Source organism: Scyliorhinus torazame, chromosome 16 (genome assembly GCF_047496885.1).
Source record: "Scyliorhinus torazame isolate Kashiwa2021f chromosome 16, sScyTor2.1, whole genome shotgun sequence".
NCBI lineage: Eukaryota > Metazoa > Chordata > Chondrichthyes > Carcharhiniformes > Scyliorhinidae > Scyliorhinus > Scyliorhinus torazame.
The window spans coordinates 73,418,946-73,444,726 of NC_092722.1; the positions used below are offsets into that span (position 1 = coordinate 73,418,946).

Here is a 25,781-nt window from a genome sequence, read left to right on the forward strand (position 1 = left end):
AATCGGACTGATTCCCATCCCCCTGCCACCCCATAACCTCATTTAATTAATGCTTTAAACTTTAACAAATGTCTTCACATCTATTTTCAAATTCTGTACTCACCTGGGCTGCAGTGAGACTATCTATCCAACCTTTACAGAGACTACTGCTCGGAGCCTGGAATGTGTAGGCAGCAACCACACTGTGTAACTCATTCACATACATCAGGAGAAAGGTACCTGCACAGCAAGAATCCATCAGCATTACAGTCAAATGTATTTCTAACCCCGTGCTGTATCTGTTCTGGGAGTGTTTGATGGGGACAGTGTAAAGGGAGGCTGACTCTGTATCTAACCCCATGCTGTACCTACCCTGGAGTGTTTCATGGGGACAGTGTAGAAGGAGCTTTACTCTGTATCTAACCCGTGCTGTACCTGTCCTGGGAGTGTTTCATGGGGACAGTGTTAGAGGGAGCTTTATTTTGTATCTAACCCTGTGCTGTACCTGTCCTGGGGGTGTTTGATGGGGACAGTGTAGAGGGAGCTTTACTCTGTATCTAACCCCATGCTGTACCTGCCCTGGAGTGTTTCATGGGGACAGTGTAGAAGGAGCTTTACTCTGTATCTAACCCGTGCTGTACCTGTCCTGGGAGTGTTTGATGGGAACAGTGTAGAGGGAGCTTTACTCTGCATCTAACCCAGTGTTGTACCAATCCTGAGAGTGTTGCAATGTTGAGGGTTGCGATGTGGAGGATTGTCATGTTGAGGGTTGCAATGTTGAGTGTTGTGATGTTGAGCGTTGTGACATTGCGGGTTGTGACATTGAGTGTTGTGACATTGAGCATTGCGAAGTTGAGCGTTGTGATGTTGAGCGCTGAGATGTTGAGCGTTGTGATGTTGAGTGTTGTGGTGTTGAGTTTTGCGCTGTTGAGGATTGAGAAGTTGAGCGTTACGAAGTTGAGGGTTGTGACATTGAGTGTTGCGATGTTGAAGTTTACGACGTTGAGGATTGTGACATTGAGTGTCGCGACATTGAGTGTTGTGATGTTGAGTGTTGTGATGTTGAGTATTGCGACATTGAGTGTTGCAATGGTGGGTGTTGTAATGTTGAGTGTTGCGATCTTGAGTGTTGTGGGTTGCGATGTTGAGGGTTGCGATATTGATGGTTGCGATGTTGAGTGTTGCGATGTTGAGGGTTGCAATGTTGTGATGAGTGTTGCGATGTTGAGCGTTGCGATGTTGAGGGTTGCAATGTTGTGTGTTGTGACGTTGAGTGTTGCGATGTTGAGGGTTGCGATGTTGAGGGTTGCAATGTTGTGTGTTGTGACGTTGAGTGTTGCGATGTTGAGGGTTGCCATCTTGAGATTTTCAGGGTGACAACGTGGAGTGTTGCGATGATGAAGGTTGCAATGTTGAATTTTGTGATGTTGAGTGTTGCGATATTGAGGGTTGCGATGTTGAGTGTTATGACGTTGAGTGTTGCGATGTTGAGGGTTGCCATCTTGAGATTTTCAGGGTGACAACGTGGAGTGTTGCGATGATGAAGGTTGCAATGTTGAATTTTGTGATGTTGAGTGTTGCGATATTGAACATTGCGCTGTTGTGTGTTGCGACATTGAGTGATGCGATGTTGAGGATTGCCATGTTGAGTGTTGCGACTTTGAGTGTTGTGATGTTGAGGGTTGCCATGTTGAGTGTTGTGATGTTGAGTGTTGCGACATTGAGTGTTGCGATGTTGAGTGTTCTGATGTTAACGCTTGCCATGTTGAGTGTTGCCATGTTCAGATTTTCAGAAGGTGATGATGTTGAGTGTTGCGATGTTGAAGGTTGCAATGTTGAGTGTTGTGATGTTGAGTATGGCCATGTTGCGTGTTGTGTTGTTGAGTGCTGTGATGTTGGGTGTTGCGATGTTGAGGGTGGCGATGTTGAGTGTTCTGATGTTAAGGCTTGCCATGTTGAGTGTTGCCATGTTGAGTGTTGCCATGTTCAGATTTTCAGAAGGTGATGATGTTGAGTGTTGCGATGTTGAAGGTTGCAATGTTGAGTGTTGTGATGTTGAGTATGGCCATGTTGCGTGTTGTGTTGTTGAGTGCTGTGATGTTGGGTGTTGTGATGTTGAGGGTGGCGATGTTGAGTGCTGTGACGTTAAGGGTTGCAATGTTGAGTGTTTTGATGTTGAATGTGGCGATGTTGAGTGTTGCGATGTTGAGGGTTGCAATGTTGTGATGAGTGTTGCGATGTTGAGGGTTGCGATGTTGAGTGTTGCGATGTTGAGGGTTGCGATGTTGAGTGTTATGACGTTGAGTGTTGCGATGTTGAGGGTTGCAATGTTGTGTGTTGTGACGTTGAGTGTTGCGATGTTGAGGGTTGCGATGTTGAGTGTTATGACGTTGAGTGTTGCGATGTTGAGGGTTGCCATCTTGAGATTTTCAGGGTGACAACGTGGAGTGTTGCGATGATGAAGGTTGCAATGTTGAATTTTGTGATGTTGAGTGTTGCGATATTGAACATTGCGCTGTTGTGTGTTGCGACATTGAGTGATGTGATGTTGAGAATTGCCATGTTGAGTGTTGCGACTTTGAGTGTTGTGATGTTGAGGGTTGCCATGTTGAGTGTTGTGATGTTGAGTGTTGCGACATTGAGTGTTGCGATGTTGAGTGTTCTGATGTTAAGGCTTGCCATGTTGAGTGTTGCCATGTTGAGTGTTGCCATGTTCAGATTTTCAGAAGGTGATGATGTTGAGTGTTGCGATGTTGAAGGTTGCAATGTTGAGTGTTGTGATGTTGAGTATGGCCATGTTGCGTGTTGTGTTGTTGAGTGCTGTGATGTTGGGTGTTGTGATGTTGAGGGTGGCGATGTTGAGTGTTGTGACGTTAAGGGTTGCAATGTTGAGTGTTTTGATGTTGAATGTGGCGATGTTGAGTGTTGTGATTTTGAGGGTTGCAATGTTGAGCGTTGTCATGTTGAGGTTTGCGATGTTGAGGGTTGCAATGTTGAGGGTTGCAATGTTGAGTGTTGCCATGTTGTGGGTTGCCATGTTGAGGGTTGCGCTGCTGAATGTTGCGATGTTGAGGGTTGCGATGTTGAGGGTTGCGATGTTGAGTGTTGTGTTGTTGAGTCTTGTGATGTTGAGTATTGGGATGTTGAGGGTTGTGATGTTGAGGGTTGCGATGTTGAGGGTTGCGATGTTGAGTGTTGTGTTGTTGAGTCTTGTGTTGAGTCTTGTGATGTTGAGTATTGGGATGTTGAGGGTTGCGATGTTGAGGGTTGAGATGTTGAGGGTTGAGATGTTGAGGTTTGCCATGTTGAGGGTTGCCATGTTGAGATTTTCAGGGTGACAATGTGGAGTGTTGCGATGATGATGCTTGCAATGTTGAATTTTGTGATGTTGAGTGTTGCGATGTTGAGGGTTGCGATGTTGAGTGTTGCGACGTTGAGTGTTGTGATGCTGTGGATTGTCATGTTGAGTGTTGTGATGTTGAGTGTTGTGATGTTGAGTGTTGTGATGTTGAGTTTAGTGATGTTGAGGGTTGCAATGTTGAATGTTGTGATGTTGAATGTGGCGATGTTGAGTGTTCTGATGTTGAGGGTTGTGATATTGTGGGTTGTGATGTTGAGTGTTGTGATGTTGAGAGTTGCAATGTTGAATGTTGTGATGTTGAATGTGGCGATGTTGAGTGTTCTGATGTTGAGGGTTGTGATGTTGAGTATGGCCATGTTGAGGTTTGCAATGTTGAGTGTTGTGATGTTGAATGTGGCGATGTTGAGTGTTCTGATGTTGAGGGTTGTGATGTTGAGGGTTGTGATATTGTGGGTTGTGATGTTGAGAGTTGCAATGTTGAATGTTGTGATGTTGCGGGTTGTGATGTTGAGTATGGCCATGTTGAGGTTTGCAATGTTGAGTGTTGTGATGTTGAATGTGGCGATGTTGAGTGTTCTGATGTTGAGTGTTCTGATGTTGAGTTTTGTGATGTTGAGGGTTGTGATGTTGAGTATGGCCATGTTGAGGTTTGCAATGTTGAGTGTTGTGATGTTGAATGTGGCGATGTTGAGTGTTCTGATGTTGAGGGTTGTGATGTTGAGGGTTGTGATATTGTGGGTTGTGATGTTGAGAGTTGCAAGGAATTGAAAGGAATACAGGACAGGCATGTTCCTGAGAGGAAGAAAGATAAATACGGCAATTTTCGGGAACCTTGGATGACGAGTGATATTGTAGGCCTCGTCAAAAAGAAAAAGGAGGCATTTGTCAGGGCTAAAAGGCTGGGAACAGACGAAGCCTGTGTGGCATATAAGGAAAGTAGGAAGGAACTTAAGCAAGGAGTCAGGAGGGCTAGAAGGGGTCATGAAAAGGCATTGGCAAATAGGGTTAAGGAAAATCCCAAGGCTTTTTACACTTACATAAAAAGCAAGAGGGTAGCCAGGGAAAGGGTTGGCCCACTGAAGGATAGGCAAGGGAATCTATGTGTGGAGCCAGAGGAAATGGGCGAGGTACTAAATGAATACTTTGCATCAGTATTCACCAAAGAGAAGGAATTGGTAGATGTTGAGTCTGGAGTAGGGGGTGTAGATAGCCTGGGTCACATTGTGATCCAAAAAGACGAGGTGTTGGGTGTCTTAAAAAATATTAAGGTAGATAAGTCCCCAGGGCCGGATGGGATCTACCCCAGAATACTGAAGGAGGCTGGAGAGGAAATTGCTGAGGCCTTGACAGAAATCTTTGGATCCTCGCTGTCTTCAGGGGATGTCCCGGAGGACTGGAGAATAGCCAATGTTGTTCCTCTGTTTAAGAAGGGTGGCAGGGATAATCCCGGGAACTACAGGCCGGTGAGCCTTACTTCAGTGGTAGGGAAATTACTGGAGAGAATTCTTCGAGACAGGATCTACTCCCATTTGGAAGCAAATGGACGTATTAGTGAGAGGCAGCACGGTTTTGTGAAGGGGAGGTCGTGTCTCACTAACTTGATAGAGTTTTTCGAGGAGGTCACTAAGATGATTGATGCAGGTAGGGCAGTAGATGTTGTCTATATGGACTTCAGTAAGGCCTTTGACAAGGTCCCTCATGGTAGACTAGTACAAAAGGTGAAGTCACACGGGATCAGGGGTGAACTGGCAAGGTGGATACAGAACTGGCTAGGCCATAGAAGGCAGAGGGTAGCAATGGAGGGATGCTTTTCTAATTGGAGGGCTGTGACCAGTGGTGTTCCACAGGGATCAGTGCTGGGACCTTTGCTCTTTGTAGTATATATAAATGATTTGGAGGAAAATGTAACTGGTCTGATTAGTAAGTTTGCAGACGACACAAAGGTTGGTGGAATTGCGGATAGCGATGAGGACTGTCTGAGGATACAGCAGGATTTAGATTGTCTGGAGACTTGGGCGGAGAGATGGCAGATGGAGTTTAACCTGGACAAATGTGAGGTAATGCATTTTGGAAGGGCTAATGCAGGTAGGGAATATACAGTGAATGGTAGAACCCTCAAGAGTATTGAAAGTCAAAGAGATCTAGGAGTACAGGTCCACAGATCACTGAAAGGGGCTACACAGGTGGAGAAGGTAGTCAAGAAGGCATACGGCATGCTTGCCTTCATTGGCCGGGGCATTGAGTATAAGAATTGGCAAGTCATGTTGCAGCTGTATAGAACCTTAGTTAGGCGACACTTGGAGTATAGTGTTCAATTCTGGTCGCCACACTACCAGAAGGATGTGGAGGCTTTAGAGAGGGTGCAGAAGAGATTTACCAGAATGTTGCCTGGTATGGAGGGCATAAGCTATGAGGAGCGATTGAATAAACTCGGTTTGTTCTCACTGGAACGAAGGAGGTTGAGGGGCGACCTGATAGAGGTATACAAAATTATGAGGGGCATAGACAGAGTGGATAGTCAGAGGCTTTTCCCCAGGGTAGAGGGGTCAATTACTAGGGGGCATAGGTTTAAGGTGAGGGGCAAAGTTTAGAGTAGATGTACGAGGCAAGTTTTTTACGCAGAGGGTAGTGGGTGCCTGGAACTCACTACCGGAGGAGGTAGTGGAGGCAGGGACGATAGGGACATTTAAGGGGCATCTTGACAAATATATGAATAGGATGGGAATAGAAGGATACGGACCCAGGAAGTGTAGAAGATTGTAGTTTAGTCGGGCAGTATGGTCGGCACGGGCTTGGAGGGCCGAAGGGCCTGTTCCTGTGCTGTACATTTCTTTGTTCTTTGTTCTTTGTTGAATGTTGTGATGTTGCGGGTTGTGATGTTGAGTATGGCCATGTTGAGGTTTGCAATGTTGAGTGTTGTGATGTTGAATGTGTCGATGTTGAGTGTTCTGATGTTGAGGGTTGTGATATTGTGGGTTGTGATGTTGAGGGTTGTGATGTTGAGGTTTGCAATGTTGAGTGTTGTGATGCTGTGGATTGTCATTTGAGTGTTGCGACGTTGAGTGTTGTGATGTTGAGTGTTCTGATGTTGAGAGTTGCGACATTGAATGTTGTGATGTTGAGTGTTCTGATGTTAAGGCTTACCATGTTGAGGGTTGCCGTGTTGTGATTTCCAAGGTGACAATGTTGAGTGTTTCGATGTTGAGGGTTGCAAAGTTGAGTGTTGTGATGTTGAGTATGGCCATGTTGAGTGTTGTGATGTTGAGGTTTGCAATGTTGAGTGTTGTGATGCTGTGGATTGTCATATTGAGTGTTGTGATGTTGAGTGTTGTGATGTTGAGAGTTGCAATGTTGAATGTTGTGATGTTGAATGTGGCGATGTTGAGTGTTCTGATGTTGAGGGTTGTGATATTGTGGGTTGAGTTGTTGGGTGTTGTGATGTTGAGAGTTGCAATGTTGAATGTTGTGATGTTGAATGTGGCGATGTTGAGTGCTCTGATGTTGATGGTTGTGATGTTGAGGGTTGTGATCTTGTGGGTTGTGATGTTGAGAGTTGCAATGTTGAATTTTGTGATGTTGAGGGTTGTGATGTTGAGTATGGCCATGTTGAGGTTTGCAATGTTGAGTGTTGTGATGTTGAATGTGGCGATGTTGAGTGTTCTGATGTTGAGTGTTCTGATGTTGAGTGTTCTGATGTTGAGGGTTATGATGTTGAGGGTTGTGATATTGTGGGTTGTGATATTGTGGGTTGTGATGTTGAGTGTTGTGATGTTGAGGTTTGCAATGTTGAGTGTTGTGATGTTGAATGTGGCGATGTTGAGTGTTCTGATGTTGAGGGTTGTGATATTGTGGGTTGTGATGTTGAGGTTTGCAATGTTGAGTGTTGTGATGCTGTGGATTGTCATTTGAGTGTTGCGACGTTGAGTGTTGTGATGTTGAGTGTTCTGATGTTGAGAGTTGCGACATTGAATGTTGTGATGTTGAGTGTTCTGATGTTAAGGCTTACCATGTTGAGGGTTGCCGTGTTGTGATTTCCAAGGTGACAATGTTGAGTGTTTCGATGTTGAGGGTTGCAAAGTTGAGTGTTGTGATGTTGAGTATGGCCATGTTGAGTGTTGTGATGTTGAGGTTTGCAATGTTGAGTGTTGTGATGCTGTGGATTGTCATATTGAGTGTTGTGATGTTGAGTGTTGTGATGTTGAGAGTTGCAATGTTGAATGTTGTGATGTTGAATGTGGCGATGTTGAGTGTTCTGATGTTGAGGGTTGTGATATTGTGGGTTGAGTTGTTGGGTGTTGTGATGTTGAGAGTTGCAATGTTGAATGTTGTGATGTTGAATGTGGCGATGTTGAGTGCTCTGATGTTGATGGTTGTGATGTTGAGGGTTGTGATCTTGTGGGTTGTGATGTTGAGAGTTGCAATGTTGAATTTTGTGATGTTGAGGGTTGTGATGTTGAGTATGGCCATGTTGAGGTTTGCAATGTTGAGTGTTGTGATGTTGAATGTGGCGATGTTGAGTGTTCTGATGTTGAGTGTTCTGATGTTGAGTGTTCTGATGTTGAGGGTTATGATGTTGAGGGTTGTGATATTGTGGGTTGTGATATTGTGGGTTGTGATGTTGAGTGTTGTGATGTTGAGGTTTGCAATGTTGAGTGTTGTGATGTTGAATGTGGCGATGTTGAGTGTTCTGATGTTGAGGGTTGTGATATTGTGGGTTGTGATGTTGAGGTTTGCAATGTTGAGTGTTGTGATGCTGTGGATTGTCATTTGAGTGTTGTGATGTTGAGAGTTGCGACATTGAATGTTGTGATGTTGAGTGTTCTGATGTTAAGGCTTACCATGTTGAGGGTTGCCGTGTTGTGATTTCCAAGGTGACGATGTTGAGTGTTGCGATGTTGAGGGTTGCAAAGTTGAGTGTTGTGATGTTGAGTATGGCCATGTTGAGTGTTGTGATGTTGAGGTTTGCAATGTTGAATGTTGTGATGTTGAATGTGGCAATGTTGAGTGTTCTGATGTTGAGGGTTGTGATATTGTGGGTTGTGATGTTGAGGGTTGTGATGTTGTGGTTTGCAATGTTGAGTGTTGTGATGTTGAATGTGGCGATGTTGAGTGTTCTGATGTTGAGGGTTGTGATGTTGATTGTTGCGACGTTGAGTGTTGTGATGCTGTGGATTGTCATATTGAGTGTTGTGATGTTGAGGGTTGTGATATTGTGGGTTGTGATGTTGAGGGTTGTGATGTTGTGGTTTGCAATGTTGAGTGTTGTGATGTTGAATGTGGCGATGTTGAGTGTTCTGATGTTGAGGGTTGTGATATTGTGGGTTGTGATGTTGAGGGTTGTGATGTTGAGTGTTGTGATGTTGAGGTTTGCAATGTTGAGTGTTGTGATGTTGAATGTGGCGATGTTGAGTGTTCTGATGTTGAGGGTTGTGATATTGTGGGTTGTGATGTTGAGGGTTGTGATGTTGAGTGTTCTGATGTTGAGGGTTGTGATGTTGAGTATGGCCATGTTGAGGTTTGCAATGTTGAGTGTTGTGATGTTGAATGTGGCGATATTGAGTGTTCTGATGTTGAGGGTTGTGATGTTGAGAGTTGTGATGTTGAGTGTTGTGATGTTGAGGGTTGCAATGTTGAGGGTTGTGATGTTGAATGTGGCGATGTTGAGTGTTCTGATGTTGAGGGTTGTGATATTGTGGGTTGTGATGTTGAGGGTTGTGATGTTGAGTGTTGTGATGTTGAGTGTTGTGATGTTGAGTATGGCGATGTTGAGTGTTGCGATGTTGAGGGTTGCAAAGTTGAGTGTTGTGATGTTGAGTATGGCGATGTTGAGTGTTCTGATGTTGAGGGTTGTGATGTTGAGTGTTGCGACGTTGAGTGTTGTGATGTTGAGTTTTGTGATATTGTGGGTTGTGATGTTGAGGGTTGTGATGTTGAATGTGGCGATGTTGAGTGTTGTGATGTTGAATGTTGTGATGTTGAGTGTTCTGATGTTGAGGGTTGTGATGTTGAGGGTTGTGATGTTGAGGGTTGTGATGTTGAGTGTTGTGATGTTGAGGGTTGTGATATTGTGGGTTGTGATGTTGAGGGTTGTGATGTTGAATGTGACGATGTTGAGTGTTCTGATGTTGAGGGTTGTGATGTTGAGGGTTGTGATGTTGAGGGTTGTGATGTTGAAGGTTGTGATATTGTGGGTTGTGATGTTGAGGTTTGCAATGTTGAGTGTTGTGATGTTGAGGGTTCTGATGTTGAGGGTTGTGATGTTGAGGGTTGTGATGTTGAGGTTTGCAATGTTGAGTGTTGTGATGTTGAATGTGGCGATGTTGAGTGTTGTGATGTTGAGGTTTGTGATGTTGTGGGTTGTGATGTTGAGGGTTGTGATGTTGAGGTTTGCAATGTTGAGTGTTGTGATGTTGAGGGTTGTGATGTTGAGGTTTGTGATGTTGAGGTTTGCAATGTTGAGTGTTGTGATGTTGAATGTGGCGATGTTGAGTGTTGTGATGTTGAGTGTTGTGATGTTGAGGGTTGTGATATTGTGGGTTGTGATGTTGAGGGTTGTGATATTGTGGGTTGTGATGTTGAGTGTTCTGATGTTGAGTGTTGTGATGTTGAGGGTTGTGATATTGTGGGTTGTGATGTTGAGGGTTGTGATGTTGAGCGTTGCAATGTTGAATGTTGTGATGTTGAATGTGGCGATGTTGAGGGTTGAGATGTTGAGGGTTGAGATGTTGAGGCTTGCCATGTTGAGGGTTGCTATGTTGAGATTTTCAGGGTGACAATGTGGAGTGTTACGATGATGATGGTTGCAATGTTGAATTTTGCGATGTTGAGTGTTGCGATGTTGAGGGTTGCGATGTTGAGTGTTGTGATGCTGTGGATTGTCATATTGAGTGTTGTGATGTTGAAAGTTGCGACATTGAATGTTGTGATGTTGTGTGTTCTGATGTTAAGGCTTACCATGTTGAGGGTTGCCGTGTTGTGATTTCCAAGGTGACGATGTTGAGTGTTGCGATGTTGAGGGTTGCAAAGTTGAGTGTTGTGATGTTGAGTATGGCCATGTTGAGTGTTGTGATGTTGAGGTTTGCAATGTTGAGTGTTGTGATGTTGAGGTTTGCAATGTTGAATGTTGTGATGTTGAATGTGGCGATGTTGAGTGTTGTGATGTTGAATGTGGCGATGTTGAGTGTTCTGATGTTGAGGGTTGTGATGTTGAGGGTTGTGATGTTGAGGGTTGTGATATTGTGGGTTGTGATGTTGAGGGTTGTGATATTGTGGGTTGTGATGTTGAGAGTTGTGATGTTGAGGTTTGCAATGTTGAGTGTTGTGATGTTGAGGGTTGTGATGTTGAGTGTTGTGATGTTGAGGTTTGCAATGTTGAGTGTTGTGATGTTGAATGTGGCAATGTTGAGTGTTCTGATGTTGAGGGTTGTGATATTGTGGGTTGTGATGTTGAGTGTTGTGATGTTGAGAGTTGCAATGTTGAATGTTGTGATGTTGAATGTGGAGATGTTGAGTGTTCTGATGTTGAGGGTTGTGATGTTGAGTATGGCCATGTTGAGGTTTGCAATGTTGAGTGTTGTGATGTTGAATGTGGCGATGTTGAGTGTTCTGATGTTGAGGGTTGTGATGTTGAGGGTTGTGATATTGTGGGTTGTGATGTTGAGAGTTGCAATGTTGAATGTTGTGATGTTGCGGGTTGTGATGTTGAGTATGGCCATGTTGAGGTTTGCAATGTTGAGTGTTGTGATGTTGAATGTGGCGATGTTGAGTGTTCTGATGTTGAGTGTTCTGATGTTGAGGGTTGTGATGTTGAGGTTTGCAATGTTGAGTGTTGTGATGTTGAGGGTTCTGATGTTGAGGGTTGTGATGTTGAGGGTTGTGATGTTGAGGTTTGCAATGTTGAGTGTTGTGATGTTGAATGTGGCGATGTTGAGTGTTGTGATGTTGAGGTTTGTGATGTTGTGGGTTGTGATGTTGAGGGTTGTGATGTTGAGGTTTGCAATGTTGAGTGTTGTGATGTTGAGGGTTCTGATGTTGAGGGTTGTGATGTTGAGGTTTGTGATGTTGAGGTTTGCAATGTTGAGTGTTGTGATGTTGAATGTGGCGATGTTGAGTGTTGTGATGTTGAGTGTTGTGATGTTGAGGGTTGTGATATTGTGGGTTGTGATGTTGAGGGTTGTGATATTGTGGGTTGTGATGTTGAATGTTCTGATGTTGAGTGTTGTGATGTTGAGGGTTGTGATATTGTGGGTTGTGATGTTGAGGGTTGTGATGTTGAGCGTTGCAATGTTGAATGTTGTGATGTTGAATGTGGCGATGTTGAGGGTTGAGATGTTGAGGGTTGAGATGTTGAGGCTTGCCATGTTGAGGGTTGCTATGTTGAGATTTTCAGGGTGACAATGTGGAGTGTTACGATGATGATGGTTGCAATGTTGAATTTTGTGATGTTGAGTGTTGCGATGTTGAGGGTTGCGATGTTGAGTGTTGCGACGTTGAGTGTTGTGATGCTGTGGATTGTCATATTGAGTGTTGTGATGTTGAAAGTTGCGACATTGAATGTTGTGATGTTGTGTGTTCTGATGTTAAGGCTTACCATGTTGAGGGTTGCCGTGTTGTGATTTCCAAGGTGACGATGTTGAGTGTTGCGATGTTGAGGGTTGCAAAGTTGAGTGTTGTGATGTTGAGTATGGCCATGTTGAGTGTTGTGATGTTGAGGTTTGCAATGTTGAGTGTTGTGATGTTGAGGTTTGCAATGTTGAATGTTGTGATGTTGAATGTGGCGATGTTGAGTGTTGTGATGTTGAATGTGGCGATGTTGAGTGTTCTGATGTTGAGGGTTGTGATATTGTGGGTTGTGATGTTGAGGGTTGTGATGTTGAGGGTTGTGATATTGTGGGTTGTGATGTTGAGTGTTGTGTTGTTGAGCGTTGTGATGTTGAGGGTTGTGATGTTGAGGGTTGTGATATTGTGGGTTGTGATGTTGAGAGTTGTGATGTTGAGGTTTGCAATGTTGAGGGTTGTGATGTTGAGGGTTGTGATGTTGAGTGTTGTGATGTTGAGGGTTGCAATGTTGAGTGTTGTGATGTTGAGTGTTGTGATGTTGAGGGTTGTGATATTGTGGGTTGTGATGTTGAGAGTTGTGATGTTGAGGTTTGCAATGTTGAGGGTTGTGATGTTGAGGGTTGTGATGTTGAGTGTTGTGATGTTGAGGTTTGCAATGTTGAGTGTTGTGATGTTGAATGTGGCAATGTTGAGTGTTCTGATGTTGAGGGTTGTGATATTGTGGGTTGTGATGTTGAGTGTTGTGATGTTGAGAGTTGCAATGTTGAATGTTGTGATGTTGAATGTGGAGATGTTGAGTGTTCTGATGTTGAGGGTTGTGATGTTGAGTATGGCCATGTTGAAGTTTGCAATGTTGAGTGTTGTGATGTTGAATGTGGCGATGTTGAGTGTTCTGATGTTGAGGGTTGTGATGTTGAGGGTTGTGATATTGTGGGTTGTGATGTTGAGAGTTGCAATGTTGAATGTTGTGATGTTGCGGGTTGTGATGTTGAGTATGGCCATGTTGAGGTTTGCAATGTTGAGTGTTGTGATGTTGAATGTGGCGATGTTGAGTGTTCTGATGTTGAGTGTTCTGATGTTGAGTGTTCTGATGTTGAGGGTTGTGATGTTGAGGGTTGTGATATTGTGGAGTGTGATGTTGAGTGTTGTGATGTTGAGGGTTGCAATGTTGAGTGTTGTGATGTTGAATGTGGCGATGTTGAGTGTTCTGATGTTGAGGGTTGTGATATTGTGGGTTGTGATGTTGAGGGTTGTGATGTTGAGGTTTGCATTGTTGAGTGTTGTGATGCTGTGGATTGTCATTTGAGTGTTGTGATGTTGAGAGTTGCGACATTGAATGTTGTGATGTTGAGTGTTCTGATGTTAAGGCTTACCATGTTGAGGGTTGCCGTGTTGTGATTTCCAAGGTGACAATGTTGAGTGTTTCGATGTTGAGGGTTGCAAAGTTGAGTGTTGTGATGTTGAGTATGGCCATATTGAGTGTTGTGATGTTGAGGTTTGCAATGTTGATTGTTGTGATGCTGTGGATTGTCATATTGAGTGTTGTGATGTTGAGTGTTGTGATGTTGAGAGTTGCAATGTTGAATGTTGTGATGTTGAATGTGGCGATGTTGAGTGTTCTGATGTTGAGGGTTGTGATATTGTGGGTTGAGGTGTTGGGTGTTGTGATGTTGAGAGTTGCAATGTTGAATGTTGTGATGTTGAATGTGGCGATGTTGAGTGTTCTGATGTTGATGGTTGTGATGTTGAGGGTTGTGATATTGTGGGTTGTGATGTTGAGAGTTGCAATGTTGAATTTTGTGATGTTGAGTATGGCCATGTTGAGGTTTGCAATGTTGAGTGTTGTGATGATGAATGTGGCGATGTTGAGTGTTCTGATGTTGAGTGTTCTGATGTTGAGTGTTCTGATGTTGAGGGTTGTGATATTGTGGGTTGTGGTGTTGAGTTTAGTGATGTTGAGGTTTGCAATGTTGAATGTTGTGATGTTGAATGTGGCGATGTTGAGTGTTCTGATGTTGAGGGTTGTGATATTGTGGGTTGTTATGTTGAGGGTTGTGATGTTGAGGTTTGCAATGTTGAGTGTTGTGATGCTGTGGATTGTCATTTGAGTGTTGTGATGTTGAGAGTTGCGACATTGAATGTTGTGATGTTGAGTGTTCTGATGTGAAGGCTTACCATGTTGAGGGTTGCCGTGTTGTGATTTCCAAGGTGACGATGTTGAGTGTTGCGATGTTGAGGGTTGCAAAGTTGAGTGTTGTGATGTTGAGTATGGCCATGTTGAGTGTTGTGATGTTGAGAGTTGCAACGTTGAATGTTGTGATGTTGAATGTGGCGATTTTGAGTGTTCTGATGTTGATGGTTGTGATATTGTGGGTTGTGATGTTGAGAGTTGCAATGTTGAATTTTGTGATGTTGAGGGTTGTGATGTTGAGGGTTGTGATATTGTGGGTTGTGATGTTGAGAGTTGCAATGTTGAATTTTGTGATGTTGAGGGTTGTGATGTTGAGTGTTGTGATGTTGAGAGTTGCAATGTTGAATGTTGTGATGTTGAATGTGGCGATGTTGAGTGTTCTGATGTTGAGGGTTGTGATATTGTGGGTTGTTATGTTGAGGGTTGTGATGTTGAGGTTTGCAATGTTGAGTGTTGTGATGCTGTGGATTGTCATTTGAGTGTTGTGATGTTGAGAGTTGCGACATTGAATGTTGTGATGTTGAGTGTTCTGATGTGAAGGCTTACCATGTTGAGGGTTGCCGTGTTGTGATTTCCAAGGTGACGATGTTGAGTGTTGCGATGTTGAGGGTTGCAAAGTTGAGTGTTGTGATGTTGAGTATGGCCATGTTGAGTGTTGTGATGTTGAGAGTTGCAACGTTGAATGTTGTGATGTTGAATGTGGCGATTTTGAGTGTTCTGATGTTGATGGTTGTGATGTTGAGGGTTGTGATATTGTGGGTTGTGATGTTGAGAGTTGCAATGTTGAATTTTGTGATGTTGAGGGTTGTGATGTTGAGTATGGCCATGTTGAGGTTTGCAATGTTGAGTGTTGTGATGATGAATGTGGCGATGTTGAGTGTTCTGATGTTGAGTGTTCTGATGTTGAGTGTTCTGATGTTGAGGGTTATGATGTTGAGGGTTGTGATATTGTGGGTTGTGGTGTTGAGTTTAGTGATGTTGAGGGTTGTGATGATGAGGGTTGTGATGTTGAGGTTTGCAATGTTGAATGTTGTGATGTTGAATGTGGCGATGTTGAGTGTTCTGACGTTGAGGGTTGTGATATTGTGGGTTGTGATGTTGAGGGTTGTGATGTTGAGATTTGCAATGTTGAGTGTTCTGATGCTGTGGATTGTCATTTGAGTGTTGTGATGTTGAGAGTTGCGACATTGAATGTTGTGATGTTGAGTGTTCTGATGTTAAGGCTTACCATGTTGAGGGTTGCCGTGTTTTGATTTCCAAGGTGACGATGTTGAGTGTTGCGATGTTGAGGGTTGCAAAGTTGAGTGTTGTGATGTTGAGTATGGCCATGTTGAGTGTTGTGATGTTGAGGTTTGCAATGTTGAATGTTGAGATGTTGAATGTGGCAATGTTGAGTGTTCTGATGTTGAGGGTTGTGATATTGTGGGTTCTGATGCTGAGGGTTGTGATGTTGAGGGTTGTGATGTTGAGTGTTGTGATGTTGAGGGTTGTGATGTTGAATGTGGCGATGTTGAGTGTTCTGATGTTGAGGGTTGTGATGTTGATTGTTGCGACGTTGAGTGTTGTGATGCTGTGGATTGTCATATTGAGTGTTGTGATGTTGAGGTTTGCAATGTTGAATGTTGTGTTGTTGAGGGTTGTTATATTGTGTGTTGTGATGTTGAATGTTGTGATGTTGAGGGTTGCAACGTTGAGTGTTGTGATGTTGAGGGTTGTGATATTGTGGGTTGTGATGTTGAGGGTTGTGATGTTGTGGTTTGCAATGTTGAATGTGGCGATGTTGAGTGTTCTGATGTTGAGGGTTGTGATATTGTGGGTTGTGATGTTGAGTGTTGTGATGTTGAGTGTTGTGATGTTGAGGGTTGTGATATTGTGGGTTGTGATGTTGAGGGTTGTGATGTTGTGGTTTGCAATGTTGAATGTGGCGATGTTGAGTGTTCTGATGTTGAGGGTTGTGATATTGTGGGTTGTGATGTTGAAGGTTGTGATGTTGAGGGTTGCAACGTTGAGTGTTGTGATGTTGAGGGTTGTGATATTGTGGGTTGTGATGTTGAGGGTTGTGATGTTGTGGTTTGCAATGTTGAATGTGGCGATGTTGAGTGTTCTGATGTTGAGGGTTGTGATATTGTGGGTTGTGATGTTGAAGGTTGTGATGTTGAGGGTTGTGATATTGTGGGTTGTGATGTTGAGGGTTGTGATGTTGAGTGTTGTGATTTTGAGTGTTGTGATGTTGAGCGTTGCAATGTTGAGTGTTGTGATGTTGAATGTGGCGATGTTGAGTGTTGTGATGTTGAGTGTTGTGATGTTGAGGGTTGTGATATTGTGGGTTGTGATGTTGAGGGTTGTGATATTGTGGGTTGTGATGTTGAGTGTTCTGATGTTGAGTGTTGTGATGTTGAGGGTTGTGATATTGTGGGTTGTGATGTTGAGGGTTGTGATGTTGAGTGTTGTGATTTTGAGTGTTGTGATGTTGAGCGTTGCAATGTTGAGTGTTGTGATGTTGAATGTGGCGATGTTGAGTGTTCTGATGTTGAGGGTTGTGATATTGTGGGTTGTGATGTTGAGTGTTGTGATGTTGAGCGTTGCAATGTTGAGTGTTGTGATGTTGAGTATGTCGATGTTGAGTGTTGCGATGTTGAGGGTTGCAAAGTTGAGTGTTGTGATGTTGAGTATGGCGATGTTGAGTGTTCTGATGTTGAGGGTTGTGATGTTGAGTGTTGTGATGTTGAGGGTTGTGATATTGTGTGTTGTGATGTTGAGTGTTGTGATGTTGAGTGTTGCAATGTTGAGTGTTGTGATATTGAGTGTTGTGATATTGTGAGTTGTGATGTTGAGGGTTGTGATGTTGAATGTGGCGATGTTGAGTGTTCTGATGTTGAGGGTTGTGATATTGTGGGTTCTGATGTTGAGGGTTGTGATGTTGAGTGTTGTGATGTTGAGGGTTGTGATGTTGAATGTGGCGATGTTGAGTGTTGTGATGTTGAATGTTGTGATGTTGAGTGTTCTGATATTGTGGGTTGTGATATTGTGGGTTGTGATGTTGAGGGTTGTGATGTTGAGTGTTGCGATTTTGAGTGTTGTGATGTTGAATGTGGCGATGTTGAGTGTTCTGATGTTGAGGGTTGTGATGTTGAGGGTTGTGATGTTGAGGTTTGCAATGTTGAGTGTTGTGATGTTGAATGTGGCGATGTTGAGTGTTGTGATGTTGAGTGTTGTGATGTTGAGGGTTGTGATGTTGAGGGTTGTGATATTGTGGGTTGTGATGTTGAGGGTTGTGATGTTGAGGGTTGTGATATTGTGGGTTGTGATGTTGAGTGTTCTGATGTTGAGTGTTGTGATGTTGAGGGTTGAGATATTGTGGGTTGTGATGTTGTGGGTTGTGATGTTGAGGGTTGTGATGTTGTGGGTTGTGATGTTGAGTGTTCTGATGTTGAGTGTTGTGATGTTGAGGGTTGTGATGTTGAGGGTTGTGATATTGTGGGTTGTGATGTTGAGGGTTGTGATGTTGTGGGTTGTGATGTTGAGTGTTCTGATGTTGAGTGTTGTGATGTTGAGGGTTGTGATATTGTGGGTTGTGATGTTGAGTATTGTGATGATGAGGGTTGCAATGTTGAGTGTTGTGATGTTGAATGTGGCGATGTTGAGGGTTGTGATGTTGAGGGTTGTGATGTTGAGGTTTGCAATGTTGAGTGTTGTGATGTTGAATGTGGCGATGTTGAGTGTTGTGATGTTGAGGGTTGTGATGTTGAGGGTTGTGATATTGTGGGTTGTGATGTTGAGGGTTGTGATGTTGAGGGTTGTGATATTGTGGGTTGTGATGTTGAGTGTTCTGATGTTGAGTGTTGTGATGTTGAGGGTTGTGATATTGTGGGTTGTGATGTTGTGGGTTGTGATGTTGAGGGTTGTGATGTTGTGGGTTGTGATGTTGAGGGTTGTGATGTTGTGGGTTGTGATGTTGAGTGTTCTGATGTTGAGTGTTGTGATGTTGAGGGTTGTGATGTTGAGGGTTGTGATATTGTGGGTTGTGATGTTGAGGGTTGTGATGTTGTGGGTTGTGATGTTGAGTGTTCTGATGTTGAGTGTTGTGATGTTGAGGGTTGTGATATTGTGGGTTGTGATGTTGAGTATTGTGATGATGAGGGTTGCAATGTTGATTGTTGTGATGTTGAATGTGGCGATGTTGAGGGTTGAGATGTTGAGGGTTGAGATGTTGAGGCTTGCCATTTTGAGGGTTGCCATGTTGAGGGTTCTGATGTTGTGGGTTGTGATGTTGAGGGTTGTGATGTTGAGGGTTGTGATATTGTGGGTTGTGATGTTGAGGTTTGTGATGTTGAGGGTTGTGATGTTGAGGGTTGTGATGTTGAGGGTTGTGATATTGTGGGTTGCAATGTTGAGTGTTGTGATGTTGAATGTGGCGATGTTGAGTGTTCTGATGTTGAGGGTTGTGATATTGTGGGTTGTGATGTTGAGGGTTGTGATGTTGAGGGTGGTGATATTGTGGGTTGTGATGTTGAGGGTTGTGGTGTTGAGTGTTGTGATGTTGAGCATTGCAATGTTGAGTGTTGTGATGTTGAATGTGGCGATGTTGAGTGTTCTGATGTTGAGGGTTGTGATATTGTGGGTTGTGATATTGTGGGTTGTGATGTTGAGGGTTGTGATGTTGAGGGTTGTGAAATTGTGGGTTGTGGTGTTGAGTGTTGTGATGTTGAGTGTTGTGATGTTGAGTGTTGTGATGTTGAGTTTAGTGATGTTGAGGGTTGCAATGTTGAATGTTGTGATGTTGAATGTGGCGATGTTGAGTGTTCTGATGTTGAGGGTTGTGATATTGTGGGTTGTGATGTTGAGTGTTGTGATGTTGAGAGTTGCAATGTTGAATGTTGTGATGTTGAATGTGGCGATGTTGAGTGTTCTGATGTTGAGGGTTGTGATGTTGAGTATGGCCATGTTGAGGTTTGCAATGTTGAGTGTTGTGATGTTGAATGTGGCGATGTTGAGTGTTCTGATGTTGAGGGTTGTGATGTTGAGGGTTGTGATATTGTGGGTTGTGATGTTGAGAGTTGCAATGTTGAATGTTGTGATGTTGCGGGTTGTGATGTTGAGTATGGCCATGTTGAGGTTTGCAATGTTGAGTGTTGTGATGTTGAATGTGGCGATGTTGAGTGTTCTGATGTTGAGTGTTCTGATGTTGAGTTTTGTGATGTTGAGGGTTGTGATGTTGAGTATGGCCATGTTGAGGTTTGCAATGTTGAGTGTTGTGATGTTGAATGTGGCGATGTTGAGTGTTCTGATGTTGAGGGTTGTGATGTTGAGGGTTGTGATATTGTGGGTTGTGATGTTGAGAGTTGCAATGTTGAATGTTGTGATGTTGCGGGTTGTGATGTTGAGTATGGCCATGTTGAGGTTTGCAATGTTGAGTGTTGTGATGTTGCATGTGTCGATGTTGAGTGTTCTGATGTTGAGGGTTGTGATATTGTGGGTTGTGATGTTGAGGGTTGTGATGTTGAGGTTTGCAATGTTGAGTGTTGTGATGCTGTGGATTGTCATTTGAGTGTTGCGACGTTGAGTGTTGTGATGTTGAGTGTTCTGATGTTGAGAGTTGCGACATTGAATGTTGTGATGTTGAGTGTTCTGATGTTAAGGCTTACCATGTTGAGGGTTGCCGTGTTGTGATTTCCAAGGTGACAATGTTGAGTGTTTCGATGTTGAGGGTTGCAAAGTTGAGTGTTGTGATGTTGAGTATGGCCATGTTGAGTGTTGTGATGTTGAGGTTTGCAATGTTGAGTGTTGTGATGCTGTGGATTGTCATATTGAGTGTTGTGATGTTGAGTGTTGTGATGTTGAGAGTTGCAATGTTGAATGTTGTGATGTTGAATGTGGCGATGTTGAGTGTTCTGATGTTGAGGGTTGTGATATTGTGGGTTGAGTTGTTGGGTGTTGTGATGTTGAGAGTTGCAATGTTGAATGTTGTGATGTTGAATGTGGCGATGTTGAGTGCTCTGATGTTGATGGTTGTGATGTTGAGGGTTGTGATCTTGTGGGTTGTGATGTTGAGAGTTGCAATGTTGAATTTTGTGATGTTGAGGGTTGTGATGTTGAGTATGGCCATGTTGAGGTTTGCAATGTTGAGTGTTGTGATGTTGAATGTGGCGATGTTGAGTGTTCTGATGTTGAGTGTTCTGATGTTGAGTGTTCTGATGTTGAGGGTTATGATGTTGAGGGTTGTGATATTGTGGGTTGTGATATTGTGGGTTGTGATGTTGAGTGTTGTGATGTTGAGGTTTGCAATGTTGAGTGTTGTGATGTTGAATGTGGCGATGTTGAGTGTTCTGATGTTGAGGGTTGTGATATTGTGGGTTGTGATGTTGAGGTTTGCAATGTTGAGTGTTGTGATGCTGTGGATTGTCATTTGAGTGTTGTGATGTTGAGAGTTGCGACATTGAATGTTGTGATGTTGAGTGTTCTGATGTTAAGGCTTACCATGTTGAGGGTTGCTGTGTTGTGATTTCCAAGGTGACGATGTTGAGTGTTGCGATGTTGAGGGTTGCAAAGTTGAGTGTTGTGATGTTGAGTATGGCCATGTTGAGTGTTGTGATGTTGAGGTTTGCAATGTTGAATGTTGTGATGTTGAATGTGGCAATGTTGAGTGTTCTGATGTTGAGGGTTGTGATATTGTGGGTTGTGATGTTGAGGGTTGTGATGTTGTGGTTTGCAATGTTGAGTGTTGTGATGTTGAATGTGGCGATGTTGAGTGTTCTGATGTTGAGGGTTGTGATATTGTGGGTTCTGATGTTGAGGGTTGTGATGTTGATTGTTGCGACGGTGAGTGTTGTGATGCTGTGGATTGTCATATTGAGTGTTGTGATGTTGAGGTTTGCAATGTTGAATGTTGTGATGTTGAGGGTTGTGATATTGTGTGTTGTGATGTTGAATGTTGTGATGTTGAGGGTTGCAAAGTTGAGTGTTGTGATGTTGAGGGTTGTGATATTGTGGGTTGTGATGTTGAGGGTTGTGATGTTGTGGTTTGCAATGTTGAGTGTTGTGATGTTGAATGTGGCGATGTTGAGTGTTCTGATGTTGAGGGTTGTGATATTGTGGGTTGTGATGTTGAGTGTTCTGATGTTGAGTGTTCTGATGTTGAGGGTTGTGATGTTGAGTATGGCCATGTTGAGGTTTGCAATGTTGAATGTGGCGATATTGAGTGTTCTGATGTTGAGCGTTGTGATGTTGAGAGTTGTGATGTTGAGTGTTGTGATGTTGAGCGTTGCAATGTTGAGTGTTGTGATGTTGAATGTGGCGATGTTGAGTGTTCTGATGTTGAGGGTTGTGATATTGTGGGTTGTGATGTTGAGGGTTGTGTTGTTGAGGGTTGTGATATTGTGGGTTGTGATGTTGAGTGTTGTGATGTTGAGCGTTGCAATGTTGAGTGTTGTGATGTTGAGTATGGCGATGTTGAGTGTTGCGATGTTGAGGGTTGCAAAGTTGAGTGTTGTGATGTTGAGTATGGCGATGTTGAGTGTTCTGATGTTGAGGGTTGTGATGTTGAGTGTTGCGACGTTGAGTGTTGTGATGTTGAGTGTTGTGATATTGTGGGTTGTGATGTTGAGGGTTGTGATGTTGAATGTGGCGATGTTGAGTGTTGTGATGTTGAATGTTGTGATGTTGAGTGTTCTGATGTTGAGGGTTGTGATGTTGAGGGTTGTGATGTTGAGTGTTGTGATGTTGAGGGTTGTGATATTGTGGGTTGTGATGTTGAGGGTTGTGATGTTGAATGTGACGATGTTGAGTGTTCTGATGTTGAGGGTTGTGATATTGTGGGTTGTGATGTTGAGGGTTGTGATGTTGAGGGTTGTGATGTTGAAGGTTGTGATGTTGAGGGTTGTGATATTGTGGGTTGTGATGTTGAGGTTTGCAATGTTGAGTGTTGTGATGTTGAGGGTTCTGATGTTGAGGGTTGTGGTGTTGAGGGTTGTGATGTTGAGGTTTGCAATGTTGAGTGTTGTGATGTTGAATGTGGCGATGTTGAGTGTTGTGATGTTGAGGTTTGTGATGTTGTGGGTTGTGATGTTGAGGGTTGTGATGTTGAGGTTTGCAATGTTGAGTGTTGTGATGTTGAGGGTTCTGATGTTGAGGGTTGTGATGTTGAGGTTTGTGATGTTGAGGTTTGCAATGTTGAGTGTTGTGATGTTGAATGTGGCGATGTTGAGTGTTGTGATGTTGAGTGTTGTGATGTTGAGGGTTGTGATATTGTGGGTTGTGATGTTGAGGGTTGTGATATTGTGGGTTGTGATGTTGAGTGTTCTGATGTTGAGTGTTGTGATGTTGAGGGTTGTGATATTGTGGGTTGTGATGTTGAGGGTTGTGATGTTGAGCGTTGCAATGTTGAATGTTGTGATGTTGAATGTGGCGATGTTGAGGGTTGAGATGTTGAGGGTTGAGATGTTGAGGCTTGCCATGTTGAGGGTTGCTATGTTGAGATTTTCAGGGTGACAATGTGGAGTGTTACGATGATGATGGTTGCAATGTTGAATTTTGTGATGTTGAGTGTTGCGATGTTGAGGGTTGCGATGTTGAGTGTTGTGATGCTGTGGATTGTCATATTGAGTGTTGTGATGTTGAAAGTTGCGACATTGAATGTTGTGATGTGTGTTCTGATGTTAAGGCTTACCATGTTGAGGGTTGCCGTGTTGTGATTTCCAAGGTGACGATGTTGAGTGTTGCGATGTTGAGGGTTGCAAAGTTGAGTGTTGTGATGTTGAGTATGGCCATGTTGAGTGTTGTGATGTTGAGGTTTGCAATGTTGAGTGTTGTGATGTTGAGGTTTGCAATGTTGAATGTTGTGATGTTGAATGTGGCGATGTTGAGTGTTGTGATGTTGAATGTGGCGATGTTGAGTGTTCTGATGTTGAGGGTTGTGATATTGTGGGTTGTGATGTTGAGGGTTGTGATGTTGAGGGTTGTGATATTGTGGGTTGTGATGTTGAGGGTTGTGATATTGTGGGTTGTGATGTTGAGAGTTGTGATGTTGAGGTTTGCAATGTTGAGTGTTGTGATGTTGAGGTTTGCGATGTTGAGTGTTGTGATGTTGAATGTGGCAATGTTGAGTGTTCTGATGTTGAGGGTTGTGATATTGTGGGTTGTGATGTTGAGTGTTGTGATGTTGAGAGTTGCAATGTTGAATGTTGTGATGTTGAATGTGGAGATGTTGAGTGTTCTGATGTTGAGGGTTGTGATGTTGAGTATGGCCATGTTGAGGTTTGCAATGTTGAGTGTTGTGATGTTGAATGTGGCGATGTTGAGTGTTCTGATGTTGAGGGTTGTGATGTTGAGGGTTGTGATATTGTGGGTTGTGATGTTGAGAGTTGCAATGTTGAATGTTGTGATGTTGCGGGTTGTGATGTTGAGTATGGCCATGTTGAGGTTTGCAATGTTGAGTGTTGTGATGTTGAATGTGGCGATGTTGAGTGTTCTGATGTTGAGTGTTCTGATGTTGAGGGTTGTGATGTTGAGGGTTGTGATATTGTGGAGTGTGATGTTGAGTGTTGTGATGTTGAGGGTTGCAATGTTGAGTGTTGTGATGTTGAATGTGGCGATGTTGAGTGTTCTGATGTTGAGGGTTGTGACATTGTGGGTTGTGATGTTGAGGGTTGTGATGTTGAGGGTTGTGATGTTGAAGGTTGTGATGTTGAGGGTTGTGATATTGTGGGTTGTGATGTTGAGGTTTGCAATGTTGAGTGTTGTGATGTTGAGGGTTCTGATGTTGAGGGTTGTGATGTTGAGGGTTGTGATGTTGAGGTTTGCAATGTTGAGTGTTGTGATGTTGAATGTGGCGATGTTGAGTGTTGTGATGTTGAGGTTTGTGATGTTGTGGGTTGTGATGTTGAGGGTTGTGATGTTGAGGTTTGCAATGTTGAGTGTTGTGATGTTGAGGGTTCTGATGTTGAGGTTTGTGATGTTGAGGTTTGCAATGTTGAGTGTTCTGATGTTGAGGGTTGTGATGTTGAGGGTTGTGATATTGTGGGTTGTGATGTTGAGAGTTGCAATGTTGAATGTTGTGATGTTGCGGGTTGTGATGTTGAGTATGGCCATGTTGAGGTTTGCAATGTTGAGTGTTGTGATGTTGAATGTGGCGATGTTGAGTGTTCTGATGTTGAGTGTTCTGATGTTGAGTTTTGTGATGTTGAGGGTTGTGATGTTGAGTATGGCCATGTTGAGGTTTGCAATGTTGAGTGTTGTGATGTTGAATGTGGCGATGTTGAGTGTTCTGATGTTGAGGGTTGTGATGTTGAGGGTTGTGATATTGTGGGTTGTGATGTTGAGAGTTGCAATGTTGAATGTTGTGATGTTGCGGGTTGTGATGTTGAGTATGGCCATGTTGAGGTTTGCAATGTTGAGTGTTGTGATGTTGCATGTGTCGATGTTGAGTGTTCTGATGTTGAGGGTTGTGATATTGTGGGTTGTGATGTTGAGGATTGTGATGTTGAGGTTTGCAATGTTGAGTGTTGTGATGCTGTGGATTGTCATTTGAGTGTTGCGACGTTGAGTGTTGTGATGTTGAGTGTTCTGATGTTGAGAGTTGCGACATTGAATGTTGTGATGTTGAGTGTTCTGATGTTAAGGCTTACCATGTTGAGGGTTGCCGTGTTGTGATTTCCAAGGTGACAATGTTGAGTGTTTCGATGTTGAGGGTTGCAAAGTTGAGTGTTGTGATGTTGAGTATGGCCATGTTGAGTGTTGTGATGTTGAGGTTTGCAATGTTGAGTGTTGTGATGCTGTGGATTGTCATATTGAGTGTTGTGATGTTGAGTGTTGTGATGTTGAGAGTTGCAATGTTGAATGTTGTGATGTTGAATGTGGCGATGTTGAGTGTTCTGATGTTGAGGGTTGTGATATTGTGGGTTGAGTTGTTGGGTGTTGTGATGTTGAGAGTTGCAATGTTGAATGTTGTGATGTTGAATGTGGCGATGTTGAGTGCTCTGATGTTGATGGTTGTGATGTTGAGGGTTGTGATCTTGTGGGTTGTGATGTTGAGAGTTGCAATGTTGAATTTTGTGATGTTGAGGGTTGTGATGTTGAGTATGGCCATGTTGAGGTTTGCAATGTTGAGTGTTGTGATGTTGAATGTGGCGATGTTGAGTGTTCTGATGTTGAGTGTTCTGATGTTGAGTGTTCTGATGTTGAGGGTTATGATGTTGAGGGTTGTGATATTGTGGGTTGTGATATTGTGGGTTGTGATGTTGAGTGTTGTGATGTTGAGGTTTGCAATGTTGAGTGTTGTGATGTTGAATGTGGCGATGTTGAGTGTTCTGATGTTGAGGGTTGTGATATTGTGGGTTGTGATGTTGAGGTTTGCAATGTTGAGTGTTGTGATGCTGTGGATTGTCATTTGAGTGTTGTGATGTTGAGAGTTGCGACATTGAATGTTGTGATGTTGAGTGTTCTGATGTTAAGGCTTACCATGTTGAGGGTTGCTGTGTTGTGATTTCCAAGGTGACGATGTTGAGTGTTGCGATGTTGAGGGTTGCAAAGTTGAGTGTTGTGATGTTGAGTATGGCCATGTTGAGTGTTGTGATGTTGAGGTTTGCAATGTTGAATGTTGTGATGTTGAATGTGGCAATGTTGAGTGTTCTGATGTTGAGGGTTGTGATATTGTGGGTTGTGATGTTGAGGGTTGTGATGTTGTGGTTTGCAATG

The 25,781-nt window shown here is 43.2% G+C and overlaps 1 protein-coding gene across 5 annotated transcripts in view; it reads right to left on the minus strand.

The window, feature by feature from the left end:
• Positions 1 to 25,781, minus strand: part of LOC140392876 (pleckstrin homology domain-containing family G member 5-like) — a 243,494-nt gene that overhangs the window by 13,319 nt on the left and 204,394 nt on the right. For all 5 annotated transcript variants that reach the window (XM_072478625.1, XM_072478627.1, XM_072478626.1 and 2 more), the window contains one exon: positions 104 to 219. In XM_072478625.1, coding sequence (XP_072334726.1) covers positions 104 to 219 — 116 coding nt within the window. The remainder of the gene's footprint in view (positions 1 to 103; positions 220 to 25,781) is intronic.